At 36.1% G+C, this 24,660-nt stretch overlaps 1 protein-coding gene across 16 annotated transcripts in view; it reads right to left on the bottom strand.

The window, feature by feature from the left end:
* Positions 1-24,660, bottom strand: part of DMD (dystrophin) — a 2,111,713-nt gene that overhangs the window by 1,507,829 nt on the left and 579,224 nt on the right. For 15 of the 16 annotated variants that reach the window (XM_053892047.1, XM_053892050.1, XM_053892044.1 and 12 more), the window contains exons 8-9: positions 9,866-10,047; positions 8,297-8,428 (exon numbers count right to left, since the gene is read on the bottom strand). In XM_053892047.1, coding sequence (XP_053748022.1) covers positions 8,297-8,428; positions 9,866-10,047 — 314 coding nt within the window. The remainder of the gene's footprint in view (positions 1-8,296; positions 8,429-9,865; positions 10,048-24,660) is intronic. The other variant, XM_053892054.1, reaches the window with a different exon arrangement.

Genomic DNA, 24,660 nt, shown 5'->3' with positions numbered 1-24,660 from the left:
TCATGACTTGAGCTGAAACCAAGACTCAGAGGCTTAACCCACTGAGCCACCCAGACAGGCGCCCTGGTGGGAACGTTAATTAGTTGCAGCCACTACAGAAAACAATACAGAGGTTGCTCTAAATACTAAAAATAGAACTACTATGTGATCAAGCAATCCTACTTCCGAGTATTCAGAAATATGGATCGGCCTAGCAGGTATTATGCTAAGTGAAATAAGTCAAACAAGACAAATACTGTATGATCCCACTTATACGTGGAATCTTAAAAAAGAATAACACCAATTCACAGAAAACACATTGGTGGTTGCCAAAGGCAGGGGTGGGGGAGGTGAGCAAAATGGGTGAAGGGAGTCAAAAGGTACCAACATCCAGTTACAGAATAAGTAAGTCATGGGGATATAATGTACAGCATGGTGATTATAGTTAATAATATTGTACTGCCTATTTGAAAGTTGTTAAGGGAATAAATCTTAAAAGTTCTCATCAAAGGAAAAATTCTGTTATTATGTATGGTGACAGATATTAACTAGACTTAGGAGCATTTTGCAATATATATAAATATCAACTCAAATCATTATGTGGTACATATAAAACTAATATAATGTTTTAGGTCAATTATGCCTCAAATTTTAAAAATTAAAAAATAACGATTAACATGTTCAAAAGCAAGCTCCTAACCTGACTTCCAAAACTGCTCCTCCTATAGATTATCCTGTTTTGTTTAGTGGCAACTCCATTCTTCCCATTGCTTAAGACTACACTTTGCAGTAATTGTTGGTTCTTTGAATTCTTTCATAACTCACACCCACTGTGTCATGTAGAGCAACATCTTGATGCAGTGGTGGCCTCCAATTCTGCTACCAGGTATGCCATCCCAGAGATTATGAAACCGAAAGGCTCAGTGACCAAACTGTTATGTTTAAATCCTATCATTTACTAAATAATTTTAAACCATATAGCAAGAAGCAAGATGAAAGAAAGGCAGGGAAAGAAAGGAGGCAGGGAATGCAGATAGGGTAAGACCAAACAGTGGGAAGGACCACACTATTTAAATCTTGGGTTGTACAATGTTCATACGTTTTGCTCTATCAATTTTTCCTGATGATGGTGCAGTGGACAGAACCAAAGTTGAGATTGGAGGGAGGGGTACAATAGACAGAAGGTGTCTAAGGCCACCACATATACTTGTTCTACTAGAGAGATACAGGGATACGTATACCTGACCATAGCTGTAGCTCACCAATTAGTTTGCTAAAGAGCCATGGGAATTATTTGCATTTTTATGTTGAACACTGGGAGATCGTAATGAGACCATAGAGACTATCATCAGCGGGTAGCCAATTTAGGAACGATGTAGCTAACAACACAGAGATGATATGATCAGACCTTATGATTTGGTCTTTTCATCTCTTTCTATCCACAAGTAACACTTTTGTGTATTCCATTATTTATTCCCCCTATTTTTTACCACGTGTACTAGGTTATGTGACTATCTATAATTAATATACATTTTGATCTATGCCTATGTCTCACAAGCTATTAGCTTCCTTATCAGCTAATTTTTTTAATTTATTATTATTTTTAGCTTTTTAATTTTAATGTTTATTCATTTTTGAGAGAGAGAGGAAGGGAGGGAGGGGCAGAGAGGGAGACACAAAATCTGAAATGGGCTCCAGGCTCTGAGCTGTCAGCACAAAGCCCAAAGTGGGGTTCGAACTCACAAACTGCTAGATCATGACCTGAGCCAAAATCAGACACTTAATCTACTGAGCCACCCAGAAGCACCTGTTTTTTAGTTTTTTTTATGTTTTTATTTTAATACCAGCTAATTAAAATCAAGTGCTATATTAGTTTTAGCTGTACAATATACTGATTCAACAATCCCATACCTCACCTGGAGCTCAACTAATCAGCTAAATTTAACACAAGGGTTTCATAAATTACTAGTTTACTTACAATTAATGCTTAACACCTCTTAGAAGTTCTGATTTCTTTATAACACAATATTCTCTAAGAATGAAGCAACAGGCAATCTACACTGTATTAGCAAATCCTTAGGTTGTCCAAAACATTATCTAGAATTCAACTACTATGCATCATACTCATTGATAGAACCATTATAAAAAAAAAAAACAGTATGGAGGTTCCTGAAAAATTAAAAAAAAATATAACTACCGTATGACCCAGCAATCCCACTTTTGGATATATATATCTGAAGAAAATGAAAAAAGTATCTCAAAGAGATATCAGCACTCCTATGTTCATTGTATCAATATTCACAATAGCCAAGATACGGACACCATCTAAATGTCTATACATGGATGGATGGAGAAAGAAAATGTGGTGTATATATACCGAACGGAATATAATTCAGCCTTAAAAAGGAATAAGATTCTGCCATCTGTGACAACATGGATGAACCTGAAGGATATCATATTAAGTGAAATAAGCCAGATACAGAAATACAAATATTGCATGATCTCATTATAGGTAAAATCTAAAAGAATAAAAACAAAGACAAAATGTTAAACTCATAGAAACAGAATGGTAGCATCACTAGGGGCTAAGGGGAAGATATCAAAGGGACTTATTGTTTAATGGATACTGACTTTCCATTTTTCCAGATGAAAAGAGTTCTGGAAATCCACGGTGATGGCAATGGCTATACAATTTTATGAATGTACTTAATACCACTGAACTTCACACTTACAAACAGTCGAGTAAAACAAACAAACAAACAAACAAAAATGGTCAAGATACCAAATTTTATGTTAAAAAATTTTAATGGGGTGAAAAAAGAAATTACTGCAGATCCAACCTCCTTTCAAATGTTGTGTGGATTATTGCAACTGCATTCTAACTAGTCCCCTTACTTCCATCCTTGCTTCCTTTAGTCTATTTGCCACACAGCAGCCATGTTGAAATAATGTTCCTCCAATAGCCTTCCACCTCACTGGTAATAAGAACCAAAGTCCTCGCTACTTACTGGGCCTTGTGTGATCTGGTGTACTACTACAGCTCAGATACCATCTCCCAGCACCGGGCCCCTCACCCATACCTTTCCTTGAGTAGTCCAAGTATCCCCACAACTCAGGGCTTTTACACCATCTGTATCTCCTCCTCATGGGTTTGTCTTCTCCCGGAGATCCACACCGCTTTCCAGTATTTATACAAAATTTATTTTCTGTGACTACCCCAATTGCCACATACTGCATATTCTACTCCCCCTTTTTTTCTTTTTAGCACTATTGTAATTACTACTAAATTTTACTTTACTTAATACATACTACTTGCATATTATTTGAAATACTATTTTACTTATTCATAATGCTTATCTTTTTCCTATTTTGACTCTCCCATAAGGCTATGCTATTCCATTAGGGCAGGAATTATTTTGTAAGTTTGTTTACTGATCAATTACTCGCTCATATAATAATACCTGGCACATATGAAAAAAGCCCAAATGTCCATCGATTGATGAATGGACAAAGAAGATGTGGTATGTATATATACAATGGAATATTACTTAACAATCAAAAAGTACGAAACCGTGCCATTTGCAACAACATGCATGGAATGAGAGTGTATTATGATAAGCACAATAAGTCAGTCAGATAGAGACAAATAGTGTATAATTTCACTCATGTGGAATTTAAAAAACAAAACAGATGAACACAGGGGAAGGGAAGGAAAAATAAGATAAAAACAGAGAGGGAGACAAACCATAAGAGACTCTCAAATACAGAGAGCAAACTGAGGGTTGCTGGAGAGGTGGGGAGGGAATGGGCTAAACAGGTGATGGACACTGAGGAGGGCACTTGTTGGGATGAGCACTGGGTGTTGTCTATAAGTCATGAATCACTGGGTTCTACTCCTGAAACCAATACTACACTGTAGGTTAACTAACGTTGATTTAAATGAATAAAATTTTAAAAAAGTGTTAAATGATTACATAAATGAATACTCCATGTGTAAGTAATCCTGCATATTCATACATATAATAGTAAAGAACATTCAGAATTAGTATGAAGAACATTAGCTTCTAGTTAGATAAATCTGAACACGAATCTAGGCTCTGCCACTTAGTGGTTAGGTCATGAAATCTGGATTAAAGTACCCAATTAAAAGGAGACAAAAGTCACTCTAGGCTGAGAGATCCCAGAACGCTAAGATGGGAAACTTCTTGGCACTGATGGAGGACAGCAAGTGATTTAATTTGGTTGGAATAAAGAAAACATGAAATGGGCTACTGTGAAATAAGCATGAAAGTATAAATAGATAATAGATCATGGAGTTCCTAGATGAAATTTAAGAGAATAGACTTGTTATAAAGGCAAAAGGAAGTGAAAAAAATTTTGTGAGTGATATTACTAAAGCTGTTAATATGGAAATTTAATCTGATTTAGCAGGGACTAAGAAAAAGATAGTGATACTGACTGCAAAGGTATTTCTGTAATCTACAAGACATGTATTGAGGGCCTGAACCAGAGGACACAACATCAGGGACATAACTTGAAGGAGCTATGTTGTAAAGAATGAATTGACTTTGCATGTCTCTTTAATGAATATCAGATCAATATAGAGACCAAAGAGTATGTCACACATTTAAGTCTCAATCACTGCTAACGTTCTCACTTACATAACAAAAAAGGGCAAGAAACAGGTTTGTGAGCAATGAAACCAAATTCACTTCGGAACATGCTAGGTTTAAGAAATCAGTGCACATCGAGGTATAAATATATCCCCAAGAGTTGAAAATGAGTTGGAGATGTGGTGGTAACTCAAAAGATATTGGAAGTGGGTGAAAACACAGATAACAGTGGTCATCTGCATACAGCTTGAAGCCAGGAAATTATATCATACTGATAAGAGAGAGAGTGTAATAAGTGGATCAAGAGATCTTATACAACGGGAGTTACAAGGGGAGAAATAGCCAGATAATGAAAGAGATAGAGAAGAGAGATAGAGAAGAACCTGATGAGTCTAGAGGCTGTGAGAAGTTATTTCAATTACGGTGAAAAGCCTGAAAGCTGAAAAGATGACATTTGATTTGCTGATGAAGTGTAATCGCTGAATAAATAAATGAATAAACCATAGACTATTCTACAGAAGGTAATAAATGAAAGAAAGAGTCACATAACAATATATGAAATACGAACAAGATAAAGTGGAGTGATGTGTTTGGGAAGAGGTATTATGCAGACGGGTCTAAGTGTCCAGAGGAGGTTTAAACAGGGTTAGGTGCCAAGAGAGAAAGAAACTGAAGGCGAAAAAGATACTGGGTATTTATTTTTGTTTTTTTCATTTTTTTAATGTTTATTTATCTTTGACAGACAGGTAGAGACAGAGCATGAGTGGGGGAGGGGCAGAGACAGGGAGACACAGAATCTGAAACAGGCTCCAGGCTCCGAGCTGTCAGCACAGAGCCCGACGTGGAGCTTGAACTCATGTGCAGCGAAATCATGACCTGAGCCCGACGTGGAGCTTGAACTCATGTGCAGCGAAATCATGACCTGAGCCCAGGTCAGACGCTCAACCGACTGAGCCACTCAGGCGCCCCAAGATATTGAGTATTTCTGATATAAAATTAGGAGTAGAATGAGAGACATGATCAAACTCATAAAAATAGGAATTAAGTATAACCATTAAAAAAAATGTCCCCCATCCAAGGATGGATGGCAGGAAAGTGTTACAATAAAGGAAACCTGGGGTAAAATAAAGGAAACCAGTTAGTATTTCTTCTTGGCAAATTATGAGAAAAATGCATTTACAGGTAGGAATCCTAAGGTAGGTCAGACTGCCTGACCCCAACAGGTTTGCAAACTACAAAGGTTATAAATCACATTTTTCAAGTTTAGGACAGATGGGCATAATTGATGTTTCTAATATATCAGGAACTTTTAAGATAATTCATAAATTTTATGTTTTCCATCGGGGACAGTCACCCACATAGCTCGCTCTCCTATTGCGGAAAACTTCACCCCCTTCTCCCTAATCCAACTCCCTAATGGAGTCCAGTCTAGTCTGTCTTGAGTTCATTTGAAGTAAATCAGACACAACTTGTAGGGGACTGTATGGGCTCAGCCCCTCTGAGCAACACTTCAGAAAATTTTTTTCTTAGTACATAGTTAAGATATAAACTTATCAAATCTAACTACGTGTAACATCATCTTCTGATGTGCTTCCTATAGAAACAGGCAGAACATATCATTCCTCACCAACTGTGAATCATGCTTCTTTTCTAAAGGATACCATTAAGTTTATTTCAATGGCCTAGGCTAAATAAAACAGGTAAGTGAATTTGTTGCATATTTTTATTTTATGACACATTATGTATTGTGTAAAATTTATACAAAGGTAGAATGAACAAACAGAGTCTAGCAAAATTAGGTCCACTTATAATTACTTCCTTAAGGAGTCATACCTGAGCAGGGCCTTAATGAGCTGGTAATGAGGTAAAAATGTGCTGCCAGAAGAGGCACTGGAGAAAACCTTCTGGAAAAGGCAGCTCGATAAAGTGATAATGAAGAGGAAAAAGGACTTATCTCTTTGTCTTGGCTCATGCTCCTTTATTTTAGGAGCCACTCCTTTTCTTTACTTCTTGGAGGTTTCAATGGGAAGGTGGTGAAGAAAAGAGTCTAGAGAGTCAGGCAGTGAGGAGGGTAGGAGAGAGGAGGAGGAAGAAGAGAAAGAAAAGGGCAGATACACTGAAACTTAAAATGGGGTCAAAATAGCATCTCCTATCTCTAAGAAATGTTATAAGGATTTGATTAGTTCACATAATATGCATACTTGGCATATGGCAACACTCAGTAATGTCTGGCAGAACTATTTTTATTTACTAATAATGAGAAAACTGATTAAGTTTCTTATTCAAGATTATACAACTAACCTTTGTAGAAACATGGATGGGAATTTAACTTGAAATGAGTCTGAGTCACACAAATGTTCTCACCCAGTCTCCTTTGTTCAGCTTTGCCAGAAACCTAGCCAAGGATAGAGGGCATAAATGCGCCCTGAAATATGCTTCCCTGGTTAAGAATTTTAGCCTTACTCATAAATTAACTGTGCAAAATAATCACTAATAATCACTAATTAAATACAACCACTATTTTAAAAAATCGATGAGCCTCTAAAAATGTATTTTTCACCACACAGGATCAGCTCTATGATTTCTTAATTCCCATTCATAAACTACATTAATTCCTCTTCTTAATTCCCATTCAAAACTACATTTTTTTAATGTTTATTTTTTGAGACAGAGAGAGAGTGTGCGCAAGCATGCAAGCAGGGGTAGGGGCAGAGAGAGAGAGGGAGACACAGAATCTGAAGCAGGCTCCAGGCTCTGAGCTGTCCGCCCAGAGTGCGATGCCGGGCTTAAACTCACAGATCTCGAAATCACAACCTGAGCTGAAGTTGGTCACTCAGCCGACTGAGCCACGCAGGTGCCCCAAACTACATTTTTGATAAAAGTCACTTTCTTAAGAACTTTTCAAATTGTCTATTAAACAAAATAGTTTTCTTCTAAAGAAAAATTGTAGGAAATCACACAAGTCTAACACCTTTCATTTCCATGCTCTAACATATACCATGCTCTAATTTCTTGTATTTTTAAGGTTTCCTACAACACTACAATATGGAAGACTCCAATGAGCAGACTCTTTATGTAGAAAGTATTAAATGGTGCATAGAATCTGACCTGCTTTGGGTGTGACTGACCTTCTTGTATAAATAGTACAGAGCATGTTATATACATGTTTAAATCAGCAAAATTAAAATGTATCACATGAAGAAGCTTATAGTTATATTTTTCTGAAATGGAAAATAAATACATTTTTCCAGAATGAAAATCTAATAAGAACAGCTATACAGAATATCTATTTCCTTTCGGTATCATATATCTAGAAACATTTCCCCAAATAGTGTGACGAGTAAATTTCTTCCATTTTTCTACTCTTTTAAAAATTACATATATAAGCCTTCAATGATGTTTGCATTTTTGGGTAACCATTGGGAACTTTTATAAAAAGAGAACCTTACGGGTAACTATATAACGAAAGCACACACCACTATTCTAAGAATGCCCATGCATGAAGAATCAACACATGTTACACCTAGAGAAGTCTCAATAACAAAAGAGCGTCACGTGACAACATCTAATACAACTGGGAACAATGAAACAGCTCCTGATGAAGGAGAAAAAAGGCACTGCAAAATTCAAACAAAAGCCATGTTAGCTTATCTTGGATGAGGAAATTCTTTGGTTTGTAGAACGGAGAGTAAATGTTGACAGACCTGTGAAGGAAGTGGGCTCCTTGTGGGGTCAGAGGTGGTGACATAAGCAGCCTGTGTGTAGGCATAGCTCTTGAACCGAGGCTTAGGAGAGGAAGGAGTTCGTTCATAGCCCTGTGCTAGACTGACTGTGATCTGCAGAGTAGGGTTAGGGGGAAGGGGACAGAGGGGAGGAGGAGACATCATAAGTAACCCTGGAAGGAATGCTTTTCAACACACTAGAGAAACAAACATTAAATGGAAACAGTGAGGTGAGCTGTCTAATTTGAAACGCACATAGTTGGATTAGAAACTGGAATACTCCAAGAATTCTGGTGCTCAACGTCATGGTAATCAGGGAAGGTACGAGAGTGGGAGTCAACTCTAAGGATTCCATGCTGACACAACTCCAGCACTAATATGGGATGGTGCTCTTCAATCTGGCAAAAACAGGCACCCAAAAGCAATATTCTCTGAACTCCAAGTAAACAAAACCAGAATCCATCAGGTCAATATCCTGGAAAGAAATGGAGCTGTCATAACCTAAATATAGAACTATCTTGGTAGAGTGAAACAATTAGGCCTAAGATTAGCTTTCCACACCTTCAGCAGAAATTGTGATAAAAGGCTTTTTTAAAAAGGTTTCTTTTTAAAAGGTTTTCTCATCATTGCATGTGTCAAAGAAAGTAAAAGAAAACACTGCAAATAGCCAATACTGGGAGTAAGAACAAGCCATGTAACAAAAGAATCCTACTAGATTCTGTACAATAATAAAAATCTTCATAAGTATTCTCCATTTAACTTTTTTTAAAATATTTTAAACTACTTTTATCAAAAACGTTACCTTAAGTAATGAAAATTTGTTAATGCATCAGCAGGTGGCCACTAAAAATAAGAAAGTATTATTAAACAGAGTGCTTGCCATTGCTCTTGCTCTAGTTCTTTGTTCTCATATAGAAAAGTTTCATACATATATGACTTTGTCTTTTATTTTATTTCGTTTTACACAATACATTGTTTTCCATATTCTTATAATATAGTGCCTATCAACAGCAGAGTATTTTTTTACTTAAACAAATTTTTTTAAGGTTTATTTATTATTGAGAGACAGACAGAGCATGAGCATGGGAGGGGCAGAGAGAGGGGGAGACACCAGAATCTGAAGCAAGCTCCAGGCTCTGAGCTGTCAGCACAGAGCCCGATGCAGGGCTCAAACTCACAAACTGCAAGATCATGACCTGAGCCAAAGTCAGATGCTTAACCGACTGAGCCACCCAGGCACCCTGGCAGCCTGGCAGCCTGGCAGAGTATTTTAATAATGTGCTTTGAAAATAATATTATAATCCATTCTATCAGTTAAAATTTAGAAGGTTTACAGAGTTTATCCATCTACTCATAGATGCCTATAGATACCTATATGTAGATGGATAAAGAAATAGACACACACACACACACACGCGCACGCGCATTGTGCTATGTAGACACGTTTGTGTGTATATCCAGAGATATAATAGATATGTACATGTATGATGGCTAAAAATGCATATACAATAGAAAGTATCACTGATATCAGTTACTCTTTTGATACTTTACCTGTTGAGAATAGTGCATTTGATGATGTAATTGAAAGTGTTCCTCTCTAGTAACTTTTGATGGCCTTGGCAACATTTCCACTTCCTGGATGGCTTCAATGCTCACTTGTTGAGGCAAAACTTGGAAGAGTGATGTGACATACATTAAGATGGACTTCTTATCTGGATAAGTGGTAGCAACATCTGTAAGCACATTAACACCACACATCAATTTTTGGTTTCTATATTTGAGTCTCTGAAAGGGGAATGAACAAATCAATGTTACAGGAAGAAGACACATTAATGAGCACTCGATTGCCCATGAATGTCCTCCAGAGACTAATTAGAACATGATAATCAGGCCTAAATTGTCCTTCCAATTTGGCAGACCAATGAGAGGAGCACTAAAGTTAATTTCTTTTCCTTGTTCACATAAAAACTTCGTTCCGTAATACTTTTTCCTAAGTCAAATTGCCAAACTAGCCCATCTAAGAGACTGGTTTTCATTAGATAAGAAACACAAATAAAAGATTATATCTTCCTTTCCATGGAAAGCTATATTAACATGTCAATTACAATAGTGCATTGGTAATTACACAATTATACAAAAGAGCTTAATGCCTTGGCGTCCAGTAAAGAAAGCTTACACCATCTAATCAAATTTTTGCTGGTGATTAAGTATGTAAAATGAGAAATATGTCTCTGTGTTGAAATGAACCATGCATTTCCACAATAAACATAAAATAAAACAATATACCATATGTATATGATTTGTAATATTCCTTAAGTATATTAAAAACGTGTATTTACATTTTGGTACATCTGTTAGAGTCAGATGTTACCTTCCTTCTCACACTCCAGAGATGAATTTAAAAGTCCTTCACATAAAAGTTGATCTGACATTATGTCCTTTGCCACATCCAGGGAACTGAAGAAACCCAGCATTTAAAGTCAATAATAATTTGTAATCACACACATAGTAAGTGGCAGGTCCTTCAAAAGGTTCTTTTGCTACTTGGCATTACAATTTACCCACTGCGCTCATTCCAGGGAACCAAGATGTAAAAATAATCCCTTATGTGAAGTGTATCATTAATCCCAGAAGTGTTAAAACATAAATCCTGGCGGGAGGCCAAAACAACTACGGAGCAATGTGCCAGGCATTTTTCTTGCTATAAATTTATCTTAGCTAGCATGAAAAGATCTGTTTTAAGTTAAATATGTATATTCTGGTCAGGTATTCTGATTGTGACTAAAAAAGCCAACAGTCAAATCTCGAGTCCACTAACATAAACGTAAGTTGAATAAGTCACTTCGTCCATGCCTTCACAAAAATCAGGAACATGATTAATTAGAACAACTCTTTTTAAAATATTTTTTAAAAGAATTACAGAAGAGGAAACTTTTAACTAATATTCCGGTTTGCCTCTATCCATAGTATAACACGGTACTTCTCAATTTTTAATGTGCATATGAATCACTTGGGGATCTTTTTAAGCTCGGAATCAAACTCAGTGGGTCAGGGGTGGAACCTGAGGTTTTGCATCTCCAATAAGGTTGCAAGTGATAGTGAAGCTGCTGGCTTGAAGACTATACTTTCAGTAACAAGGGTTGAAAAAAATTACACAAGAAGCAGACTGCTTTATTATCTGCCACTTCATTGTTTTGCCTTTTATTTTTTCCCTTAAAGATACTTACTGGGCACTTAAATGCATAAGGCTGGGAGGTACAAAGTTTTATGGTACATATTCTCTGCTCCTTATTATAATTTAATTATTAACCACCAGATGGTGAAAGTAAGTTTTTGGGGCACCTGGGTGGCCCAGTCAGTTGAGTGTCTGACTTCGACTCAGGTCATGATCTCACGGTTCATGAGTTCGAGCCCCACCTCAGGCTCTGTGCTGACAGCTCAGAGCCTGGAGCCTGCTTCAGATTCTGTGTCTCCTTCTCTCTCTCTGCCCCTCCCCCGCTTGCACTCTTGTCTCTCTCTCAAAAATAAATAAAAACATTTTAAAAAAGTAAGTTTTTGCCAGTAATTTTTTAGGAAGAACCAGAAATCTTACTAACTTGGCTTTGAAATTCCAAAGACTAAAATCTCCCCTTCATTTGATAACTGTTTTTCAAGTGTTCGTTGTATGGTGGATACCACAATTCTTCACCACATTTTGAAACTCAAAAATGTTTTCTTTCTTCTCACTATGAACTAGTAAGTTTTATCTGTAATGAGCATGATTTAGAATTCTATTTTTAGTGTATTAAATACAATTATGCTGTGAGAAAGACACTGGATCCAAAAAGGTTGATCTATGTGTATTTACTGCTATATGATACATAAAAGTGTGCATGTATGTTTTCAGCCTCAAATATATGTTATGCTAAAAATAAAGGTAAAAATCAATCAGGAATTATTTCTATTACCACAAGCAAATGTCAAAAATTATAGTACATTTTATCTACACAAAACATCTTTTGGATGACAGCAAATATTCATAAATATCAATCATTATAATAAATACACACTGTTTGACCAAGTTATTGACATTTTTGCCCCAATATATTACCTTCCCATCTCTGAGGTTATGTGGATTTAGCTGTACCAGCAGATGGAATCCACTATTTCTTTTCTTAAAGAAAGGAACTTAGATGTTCCAAAATACGTTAATTTACTTCAACATATATGTACTAAGGACCTATTGTATTTATAATATTATAATAGATTATACAGGAGATTAACAAGACAGAGAATTCATGCATTCTGCTCACAATTTGCAATAGTTCAATAAATAAATAATGGGAAAAGTACAAAATAATTACATTGCTGAACAGAATTTAAAATGTGTTCCTCTGACTGGTACAACCAGTGCTTAAATATGTTCAGAGAAAGGAAGAAATTATATACTAGTAGGGACCAAAAAAGTCTTATGACTAGGACACTGAAATAAGTATGTATAGGAATTCATTGGCTAGAAACGGGGGAATGAGAAAGGTATTCTAGGCAGTGGGAAAGCACAAGCAAAAGTGCAGAGGTAAGAGATTAGAAACATCCCAGGAATAGTGCCTTCATGTATCTTAGCCACAGACAGGAGAATAGTGAATAATAAGATACAATGTGTACATTATATGTGAAACGTAGAGAGATCATCCATAGCACAGTAGAAATTTTGACCTTAGTTCAATAGGTTGGACAGTAACTGACTACTTTTGACCAAGAGTGTGACAGCACTGATTTTTTTTGTAAAGTAAAACTATTAAATGTAGAATGGGGTCAAGGAGAAAAACACCTGAAGGGAAGCTGGAAGCTAGGACCCAATCCAGATAGGAGGTGTTAGAGAACTAAACAAGACTTTGTAATGAAAGCAAAAACAAACAAACAAAAAAACGCATGGCAGAAATTCTAAGATAGGTCCAAAACAACTTCATTGGATTTCAAATCATTTACTTAGCAGTCTTTGAAAATAATTATATATAAAATTCTGTCCTAAGCCCTGAGGGTACAAAGATGAATAAACTGAGAATAAAATGTAGGAGGACAGGAGGGAAATACTTGCTCTGTAGTCATAGTAACAAGTAGCCACCAACACAAGTTTCAGACTCATTTAATCAATTAACAATTACCTGACTAGATGGTCTTGACTGTGCTTCCTCAAGCCAACATTGGCAATCCCTCCCTTTTGAAAGTTGTCTGATCAGAAGTGAAATCACTCCAATGAACAAAATTCTGAATGCAATCCAATTAATAGTGGTCTCACCTGAATAACCAACCATGCTTCTAAACGTGAGATCAACCTATTCCCATCTCTGATTGCTCACAGATGTACACCTCTTGACCTCCCAGTTTTCCCTCAAACTCAAGAAAACTCTATTTTGAGATACTGTGGTTGACCAGCATAGTTCCCTCTTATTTAAGTAAGTGAAACATTCACCTTTGTGTTTTCATTTCAAATACCGAGCAATGATTTCATCATTTGATAAAATTCAATGGATGCAATTCACTTGTAAAGTTAAAATTAACAGTTTTTTTTGTTGTTGTTTTGTTTTGTTTTAGCGGAGAGTGTGCTAGAATGAAAGAATGAGCAATTGTGAATCTGGATTTGGAATTTTAAAAATCTGTACCTAAATACTTATATTTGTAAAGAAAAACCCTTAACACCATTTATTTCCATTTCCTAATCTGTGAAATAAAAACCAGAGTCCCAATCTCATCATGGTGTTGTGAAGGTCAAATGCAATAATGCTTAGAAAATACTGTAAACTTAATTAGACCTTGATATTGTTGCTATATTGCAATTGTTGTTTTTTGTGTTACTAATACAAAAACAGACCTAGTTGTAGGAGACCATTAGTACTATTAACGGGAAGCCACAAGAAGCTGGTAGGAAGGAAAGGTCATTCATCATTTATTAAATATTTACAAAGCAATTATTATGTATCATAGAATATGCTTAGCCTTTGTTATATTACAGGTATTCAGGGGATGAGCCACCCAACAAATAATTAGGGACTGAGCAATGTATGAGAAACCAAAAGAAATTTCATGACTTGTGATGATCTTCACTCAGGATAATTGCACGTAGGCCAATGCCTGGGACTTTGTGAGCACCTAAATATTTGTCGAGAAACTGAATATAGTAGTTAAAGCCATAGAAATTGATGAGAATTGGGTAAGACAGCAACTGACGTACAACATAATGTTACAGATAATGAATACCACAGTATTTGAGGAGGGTGAGAATGATGGGATGTGATTTACATTTTTTTTATTACAAGACATTAAAATGTATGAAGTGAAAGAAGTGCCTGTACTCCCCAAAAAGAACTTACAATTTGATGAAAGTAATCTTTGTACTAAAACCCTACTATGTAACGGTTTCATGGCTGCAAACATTTAAATTAATAATTTCTAACTTAATCTTTAAAGACATCTCAGAATGAAAGTGTTGAGAACTGATAGATACTGCTAGAATGTTTTATTTCATGAACAATAACACTGATTCTGATGAGTGTTTCTGTACTAATCAGAATTTTGATATTGATGGATATAATGGAACAAATAAATCATTCACTGAAATTCCATTATTTTTCAAATGAGGAAACTGAACTTCACACTGGTTTGATGGCAGGTTCAAAAGCTAGTCAGAATCAGAACTAGAACCCAGTCCGTGCATCAGAGTTCTTAGTACCTTACCTTCATTCTTGTCAAAAATGTTACCTTTAGTGCATTTAAAAACCAAGTATCTCAGAGTCATTTTTTAAATAATGACCCTGTGATCCATTACCAAATATTAATGATATTCTCCATAAGAGTAGTGATTTCTATTTCTAATAAATGACATATGACGAGTAAATATACATGAAAATGCAAATTCAGTATTAAAGAAATGCAAATTAAATACAGATGTGGGTTTTAAATTATATTCCTTTGCCTACTACATTATCAAAGAATGACAGAAAAATAACAACCAAAGATGCAGAGGCTTCACCGATTTGGCCAAGCTCCTACTTTGCTGGATGACTATCAGTTGGTTCCAAATTTTATGAAAAATATTTTGGCAATGTCTACCAAAACCTTATGAAAATTCATATTCAATGACCCACTAATTTTCCTTCTAGGAATTCACCACAAAGAAATAATCAGAAATTTAAATGATGATTTATACAAACCTGATGTAAAATGTAACCAGTATTTATGAAACCAAAAAATTATCATACAAAAAAGAAAAGAAATTCAGACCCTTCCAAGTGGCTTAACAGTTTGAGAGGTAGAAACGATCAAATATATAATTGGATATGAATAGTACAAAGCCATTCAAAACGTTACTTTTGAAGAATATTTGATAAAATATAAAAATGAATTCTTTGTAACATCGAAAGAATAGAATGTATAATTTATGAAGAATATAATAATATATTTTAATGTTTATTTAATTTTGAGAGAGACAGAGAGACAGACAGAGCACAAGCAGAAGAAGGGCAGAGAGAGAGAGGGAGAAACAGAATCCGAAGCAGGCTCCAGGCTCCGAGCTGTCAGCAAAGAGCCCGATGTGGGTCTCGAACCCACAAACTGTAACATCATGACCTGAGCTGAAGTCTGGCACCTAACCCACTGAGCCACCCAAGCACCCCAATGTTTTTTTCTTTAGAAAAGACGAGGGAACCATACTTCAAGACATTAGTGAAATGGGTACACTGGTGAAGCTAAAAATAATCTTCCTTTTCTCTTTTGTCCTACCTATAATTTCCACACTCTCTATTCAGCACTAACTTTATAGGTAGATATTGCATTCAATATTATAATAAAAGTATCTGTGAAGATCTAAAAGCAACAACAAAAAAAGAAGTTCCACAAAGTTTTGTTTCAGTATGTCCTCACCCCTAACAAGTCAATGGGAATGAGTTTGTCAGGAAACGGGTGTCTTCAACAGAACTGTTCTTATCTTGGGCAATCAACCTCCCAAAAGTCTGATTAGCCAGCTGGCAGGCACAACCTTGAAACACCTCTGAGAAAATCTAAACAAGAGCCTCCACTGCCTAAACCTCAGGTCAGTTTTCTGCCAGGAGAAAGGCAGACACTGAAATAGCAGATTATAATGCATATCGTGTATAATCAGAAAGAAGTGGGATTTCGGAGATAACAGATGCATAAATGTACACTCACAAAGTCTGGTCAGCCTTTTACAAGTTTTATGAAAAAAATGACAAAGGATGTCATTTAGAAACCCCGAGCAGAATAAATCTAGGTCATTTCTCCCAGATTTCATATTAGGAACAACACAATAAAAATAAATTCATTCACTGTAAGAGAAGAGGAATAGGTAAACAGGAAAGAAGAAATTTGTGACCACAAACAAGACATGGTCAGAGAGCTCTGAATGTCAAAATGTGAACACATACACATGCATACACACATATACAGACACAATCAAACAGCTGTGTTTGCTAAAATAACCAAATAGGAAGATACACAATTCAGAAGAACTTACTTCTGGAAGCAAGTGTGCTATCATCTGAGGTTTACAAATGAAGATATTACGTTGTAATACCATCTGATCTCTAAGTACTAGTGTTTGTCAATTATACGCAATAGCCTCGCAATGGACTGAATCATTAAAGTGTTAGATTATTACCTTCAACTTTAGCATTTTGTGTCCAGCACTACATTCTACATATATACAACTTCCATTTGCAACTCACTGTGTACAATGAATGTATAGCATTCTGATTAGAAAATAACTTGCACAGGTCCCCTCAAGTTAAATTCTTTAACTTTGCACATGTTCTGCCTTCACTAAATTAAATACTCCTTAATGAAGCCAATGCAGATCTTCAGCATTTCACTCACTGATCCAAGTTGCTTTTTATCATCTAATCACAATATTTCTCATTAAAGGACTATAAAATATACTGATGAAAATAATTTGTATCGATGAAGATGATTCAGTTTCATAATAAAATTAATGATAAAAAACAGTGCCTTTCATTTATCCAGGAGAAACACTAAATAATTTTAACATTTAAACATCCAATTATTCCTTTCAATATGCTCATGAAGTAGCAGCAGCTAACTATCACTATCATCTTGGTACAAGTAGAAAATAGTGCTCAAAATACATAATGGTCACCGAGGCCTAAAAGGGAAAAATAAAAACAAAAACAAAAGATGAGGTGCTTACAGCAGACTTGAGATGCACTGAAAACTAGTTCAACTTTCTAATCATTAACTAAATAATGTTAAATATACGTAGCTGGAGGTGATGTTATTGATTCTGAAAAGTACCAGACTGATAAAATGAGACAATGAAAAATATATTTAACAAACATTTACTGATTACACTTTGTGCCAAGCTACATTCTAGTCTTTGAATATAGAGTGATAAGTAAATGATCCCAGAGAGCCGTTCTCATGGAACTTTGATTCTAATGGGGAAATAAGATTACAAATAAATACTTTCAAAATCCTGTATTTACCACTTGTCAATTTATCCCTATCACCCTAGCTCTTTTTGCTTCATTATATAAACAAAAGTGACTTCCACAAATGCATTTTCTTTGTTGGGCTTTTTTGGGAAGAGGATTAAATGGGAGTGCAGATTCTGGAATGTTAATACCAAACATTCCCATAGAGCCTGAGAACAAATGCACAGAAGCTGGTGGGTAAAACTCAATTAAATGGAAATCCTCAACAAATCGTGACTTCACAAATTTCAAATAAGCCACCTTTAAGTTTTTTTTTTTTTTTTTTACATTTTTTTAATGTTTATTTTGGGGGGGGGGGGCGGGCAGAGAGACAAGGAGACACAATGTGAAGCAGGCTCCAGGCTTTGAGCTGTCAGCACAGAGCCTGATGCAAGGCTCAAACCAACAGACCAGTAGTTCATGTCCTGAGCCAAACTCAGACACTTAACCAACTGAGCCACCCAGGGGCCCCTAAGTTAAATGTTTTTGAATCAAGTATCAAATGTCTTCTGTGTGCTGCTAATCAAAGTGAAGTGTTCTGACTTTAAATTCTCAATTCGAAATGCAAAATTCTCTTTTCCAAATGCAAAATTCTCAATTCCATATGCAAAATTCTCTTTTCTGGCTACTCACTGAGTTTGTACCTCATTAAAACAAATTTATTTAAAATAAATATTCCTGACCATTTAAAAACTTAGAACAACTCTTCAGGACATGTCTTCTAAAACTAGGAGAATAGGAGCTAGCTTGACCTAACAGAAGCTGATCAAACAGTATGGCAGACTATTGACAGAAAAACATTTGTACTTTCTTACACTTCCTCTACAGGACTGTTGTGGAAAGAACTATTGGAGTTCCCATTTGAGAAGGAAGTATTTTGGCTCAGTGACATTGAACTAGGCTTCCTTAATTGTCACCTGCTGTTTTTGTGCTGTGCTTTGCTTCTGATCTAACCAAAATGACTTCCATTCTGCCTCCTAGTAGAAAAAGTGCAAGAAGTTTCATAAGTAACTCCACACAAAATCTTCTTCACTAACACAAAATGTTCTATTTCTACCCCCTCTTTCTTTATAGAGTTCAAAAATGATAGTTGATAAACAGTGAAGCCAGAATGGAGGTGGTTCACTTCATTTAACACAAGTTTCATTGGTTATTATGGTGCTTTCCAACATGTTTCATTGAGAAATATGCCTGATGGTGTAAGGACAATTCCAAGGCAAATCGCGCGATGAACACTAGCTTGAGGCAGACGCTGTATATGTGAGAAATATTTTTTAGTAACAAACATTATTAAAAAGTATCCATTCCATATCAAAGCGTTTAGCCTACTGATTTGACATAGGGAACGGGTGGGCTCAATATTTAAAGAAGATGAGCTCAGAAGGCATCTCTAGCTAAAACTGGATCAGAGAACCAGTTTCTCTCTACTCCACTGAGGGCTACAAATGTAGCTCAGCCTAATGGATGGCTTTTCATTTTATTCTGTACCTCCCAGTAGCACTCTTTCTTCTTAAACTGCTTTGTTTTTCTTGGAATCTTTGAAGCTGTATTTTTCAGGTTTTATACCTATCAGCCACACTTTCTCAGGCTCTCCTCCTGGCCCAACCTATTTAAATGACAGCAAATTCTGGAAAGACTTAGAGGCTCGATCTCGGTCTTCTCTAGCTACCCTCACTCTTTCCTAGGGTATTTATTATCTTCCAATTATCCCTCCCTTTCTCTCTTAAATATTGCCTATATGCTAATGATTCCTAAATACCTATCTCCAGCTGAGACCTCTCACCTCAAAAGATACCTCAAATTTGTTACATATAAAATAAGGCCCTCAGTTCCCTTCAAAACCATTAGGCTCCCCCATCAATCACCGTCTCTGAATATGGCAACAACATCAATTCATTGTGTCAGGCTGTAAACTTAGAAATTGTCCTTGATTTTTCTTTTTATCTGAATTCTCTATTCTGATCCATTAACAAGCCTTGTCTCTTCTGCCTCTAAAAAGAATACACGCACCTGTTTACTTCATGTTCATGATTACAATTTTCACCCGAGCCATGATCCTTGCCTTCTGGCCATTACATTCACATCCTAACTATTCTCATGCCTTTCAATCCATTCAGTATGCAACAGCTAGAATTATCTTTAAAAAAACACAAACTAAATAGCACTGTCATACTTAAAACCCTTCAAAAGCTTCTCCTTTGTTTAGAATACATCCAACCTACTTCCATGTCCTACAATGGACTACATGACCCAATACTCTTTGCTAATGGGAGTCTAATGGCCTCTCTCTTTCTCACCCACTATCTTTCAGATATATTGGCCTTGTTTTCCTATCTGAAATAACAAAGGCCCTTTTTATATCTCTTGGTCTTTATACTTGCTGTTCTCTTTATCTGGAATATTTCCTCCATCTTTTCACATTTTTGGTTCATTCTTATCCATTAGGTTTGAGCTCATATGGCACTGCAGATGCATTTGTTGATAATCCTATTTTTATTTAATTTTTTTTAACGTTTATTTATTTTTGAGACAGAGACACAGCATGAACAGGGGAGGGGCAGAGAGAGAGGGAGACACAGAATCGGAAGCAAGCTCCAGGCTCTGAGCCATCAGCCCAGAGCCCGACGCGGGGCTCAGAGACCCCGAGACCTCAGCGGACCACGAGATTGTGACCTGAGCTGAAGTCGGACGCTTAACCGACTGAGCCACCCAGGCGCCCCGATAATCCTATTTTTAAAAACCCATTCCCTTCCCCTTCATCTCACAGTGGCTTATATCCTTTATATCATCTGTCACAAACTGTAATTATTACGTCTATTGATCTATTCCTTTGCTATGATTTGTCTCACTACCATAATGTAAGTACTGCAAGGGCAGCAACTTTCACTAAATTGTTTTTTTTATCACATACTAACAAATAGTAGGTACTTCGTATTTGTTAAATTAGTAAATGAATGAATGAACAGATAATTATGGCTGCTGGGAAGAAAGTTTCACTTCAGTGATGTGAACACAGAATAAGATTCACGTTGAAACTTGAGAACTGGTTCGAGAGGAACAAAGACTAAATCAGAGAAGAGGAGGCAGTACTTATCTCCCTCCGAAATTACATTAAAGAGATTCAGTTTGATATTTGATGACTTTTCAGTGAGCATCAATTATGGACAAGGTATTTTATTATGTTTCCTCATTTGACATTCAACACTCTCTTCTGAGTTAAGAATATTGCACAAGGTCATATAACTAATAATTGATAGTCCCAATAAAGCAGAGAAAAGAGACTTCTAAGTTGACATCCTGGTTCTCTCATTTTGTGACACTGGACAAGCTTAAACAGACTGAGCCTCAGCTTCCTATTGTACTGCAAAAGTTTTTCTTAAACTGCTGATGGCACTCTAAAAAATGAGACATGATTTGCATAACATCTCATGTTCTAGGAAATGAATCGGATTATTTTTTTAAGTAGTAGGCAAAGAAGCATTCAATTCTAAATTAGAGAGCATTAGCAGGTTAATCAGGAAGCCTATGAGTGATGATGACAAAGTTAGTACATTTTTAATTCACACTGAAAATACTCAAGCTAATACTCAAGGCACAGGAAAACTAATGTTTTATTCATTGTTTCTAAGCCTTGGCATAGACTCTACAAAATACCACAGTGCTTTACATAGACTAGATGTTCAAAAGTTATTGACTGACATTTACAGAAAAAATGTGTTCAAGTACTCTCTGACCCAGGATAGAAAAAGATAACCCCTTAGAACTTGGATGAAGCACATTTCTCAGTAAATCTGTACGAAGTGTTTGAATCCACGGCAGGCTGAAGAGTGAAACAAATGAAAGCCTTGCCATCTCACTACAACTATGACCCAATCATAGGTAGGACCCTACAACTACAATTCTAAGAGCAGTTCTTTCAACTAAGATATGAGAATGAGAAAGGGATTCACTTAACAAAGAATTGTTAATACTATATATGCGCAAACACATCTAAAAAACAATATGGTCACTTACAGAACTACCGGGTGTATGTATGTGTGTGTGTCTTATTTGAAAATCAATCTCTTTTGAACAGATATTAGTAACATCAAAAAATGGGTAGAGAGAGGGAAAGGCGTAGCCTCTGGTTTCTATTTCAATAGTTGGATGTTCATTTTACCTACCTGCAACTTTAAAACTTCACTTGCTTTTCAACAGTTGGACAAGGGTTAAAATTGATATGCTAAATAATACATAGCTACATTTCTTAGCACAGCTTCTGGTTCTTGATTTTAAAATTTTGGTTTCTCTCAAATACCTTTCCTTCAGGTTAAACTCTACTAACACAGATCTATTGATGACTGTGACCCTCAAGGTTTAACTAGCTCAATTACTGTATATTGCAAAGTCTGTCTTGCTACCCAAAACTTCAGACCCTATTCAGGCTCTGGTCTTATATTGGCCAACATGGGCCCCATTTCCATTCTCATCATGATGGGAAACTTACTTCTTACAAAGAAATGTCTCCTTCAGAATAAACAGGTCAAGGGGCACCCGGGTGTCTAAGTCAGTTAAGCGTTTAACTCTTGGTTTCAGCTCAGGTCTTGATCTAATGGTTTGTGAGTTTGAACCCTGTGTGGGGCTCTGTGCTGACAGCATGGAGCCTCCTTGGGATTCTCTCTCTTTCCCTCTCTTTCTTCCCCTCCCCTGCTCATGCATGCCCTCTCTCTCTCTCTCTCTCTTTCTCTCTCTCTCTCTCTTTCTCTCTCTCTCTCTCTCTCTCTCTCTCAAAATAAACAAATAATTAAAAGAAAAAAAAGAAGAAGAAAAAGGTCAGATTAATGATCTTGACTCCAAGAGTTAATCTTTTAGCTATCCCTGATTTTTCTTTTCTTAGTTTGGATTTAATCTCTAACTTTCAAGCGTTTTTATTACAAGCAATACATGCTTATTGTAGTAGAAAATTAAAATAGTGCAGGAGTACATAAAATGAACAATGAAAGTACCCCCACATCTCTACACTACTCCAGTCCCATCTCTAGAAAGAATACTTCTCAGAAAAAGCTATGCTCTCTATCATCCATTAATATGTCCATCTATCCATCTGTCCATGTAGGCATCCATTTATCTATTAATCTGTCTATCTAATGAGATCAAACTAGATATAAACTAGGGTGCCTGGATGGCTCAGTCGGTTAAGCGTCCAACTCTTGATGGCTTAGGTCATGATGTCATGGTTAATGGAATTGAGCCCTGCCTCAGGCTCTATGCTGGCAATGCTGGGCCTGCTTGGGATTGTCTCTCTCCCTCTCTCTCTACCCCCCTCTACCGTTTGCATGCTTTCTCCCTGAAAATAAATACATAAACATTTAAAATAAAACTGGATGCAAACTATCTACATATCTACTTTCCTAAACATCTTCACAAGATGTGCCCAGGTAGTATAAATTCAAAGCCTTCTCCTAGAATTCCTAGGCTCTATATAATTTTTGACAATGAACTGGATTTCTTCATGTCTTCATGCCCTCATCTATAAAATGGGAGTAAGGCTTTTAGAAGAATTAAGATAAATGTAAGTACTTAGAAAAATGTCTATGAAAAAAAAAGTTTTTAGCAAAATGCAGCTGTAAAATGTATATACACATACATACATACAATTTGGCCTTTAAAAATTAATTTTAGGGGCACCTGGCTGGCTCAGTCAGTACAGAATGTGGCTCTTGATCTCGGGGTTATAGGTTCCAGCCACATAATGGCTGTAGAGATTACTTAAAAAAAAAACATCTTTAAAAATTAATTTTAATAACGCATGCATTCATCCATCCATCCATTTTTTTTTTTTTTTTGCAATTGTTCACTGGGCACCTATCATAAGTCAAGGACTGTGCCAGGCAGGAGAGTTATAATCATGAGCAAAAGTTAAACAAAAACCAAACAAATCTGGACTCTGATTTTACGGAACTTCTAGTCCAATGGTCGAACTCTACCTGCCTAGCAATCCATAGTATGGAATAATACTGGAACTGCTGTAAACAATTCTGCAATGAGCATCCTCATATATGTGTCTTAGACATGTGTGAGCATTCCTACAGCTCTAATCCCTACATATGAAATCTGAGGATCAAAACTATGTAGCATTCCATATTTTGAAAGATAACTCCAAATACCCTATATAAATGTTTCCAAGTGGTTCATCCACCAAAGGAAAAACAAGGCCTATTTCCATGAACCCTCATCACCGAAGGATGTCGTACTTTACAGTTCTTTAAATATTGGCAGTGTGAGCTTATTTTTGATTGGTTATTTGTCATTTTCTCAAGAGAATATCCAGATCATGTTGGCCACTTTATAAATATTTTTACAATGTATTTGTTCATGGTAACTCTAAGAGTTTTATCATAGTGAAGTTATTCTTTACTATCAGTATGATTCCCCAGTCTGTCATATATTTTGTTACTTTTTATTGGTGTCTTTCACCACAGAAAATATTTTAATTTCTGCATTGCTAAATCTATCAGTCTCTTACTTTACGGCACCTGTGGTTTTATATCAACTTAACATTAAAATAATCTTCTACATGTTAGTGTGTTCTTTAAAGGTTTGCCTACTCACATTAAGTCATTATTATCTGAAAATTATTATTTGTTGTGGAAATGGGTTATCATTACGTTTTTCTTTCTAAACAGTCTCAAAGATTTCATATCAATTTGCTAGCTAACCTACCCTTTCAGTTTAGCTATGAAAAGACACCCTTAAATAATAATTTTAGCTAAATAACTTTCATCAAAATATCTATTTTATGTTATTTATCATGCCACACTGTGTCAGTATAAAATTTACCATACCAAGTCACCTATTTAAAAATAATTCCTTGACTATTGCATC

Source organism: Panthera pardus, unplaced genomic scaffold, assembly GCF_024362965.1.
Source record: "Panthera pardus isolate Hobbes unplaced genomic scaffold, ASM2436296v1 HiC_scaffold_27, whole genome shotgun sequence".
NCBI classification, from domain to species: domain Eukaryota; kingdom Metazoa; phylum Chordata; class Mammalia; order Carnivora; family Felidae; genus Panthera; species Panthera pardus.
This window is presented reverse-complemented; position numbering and strand designations above follow the sequence as displayed.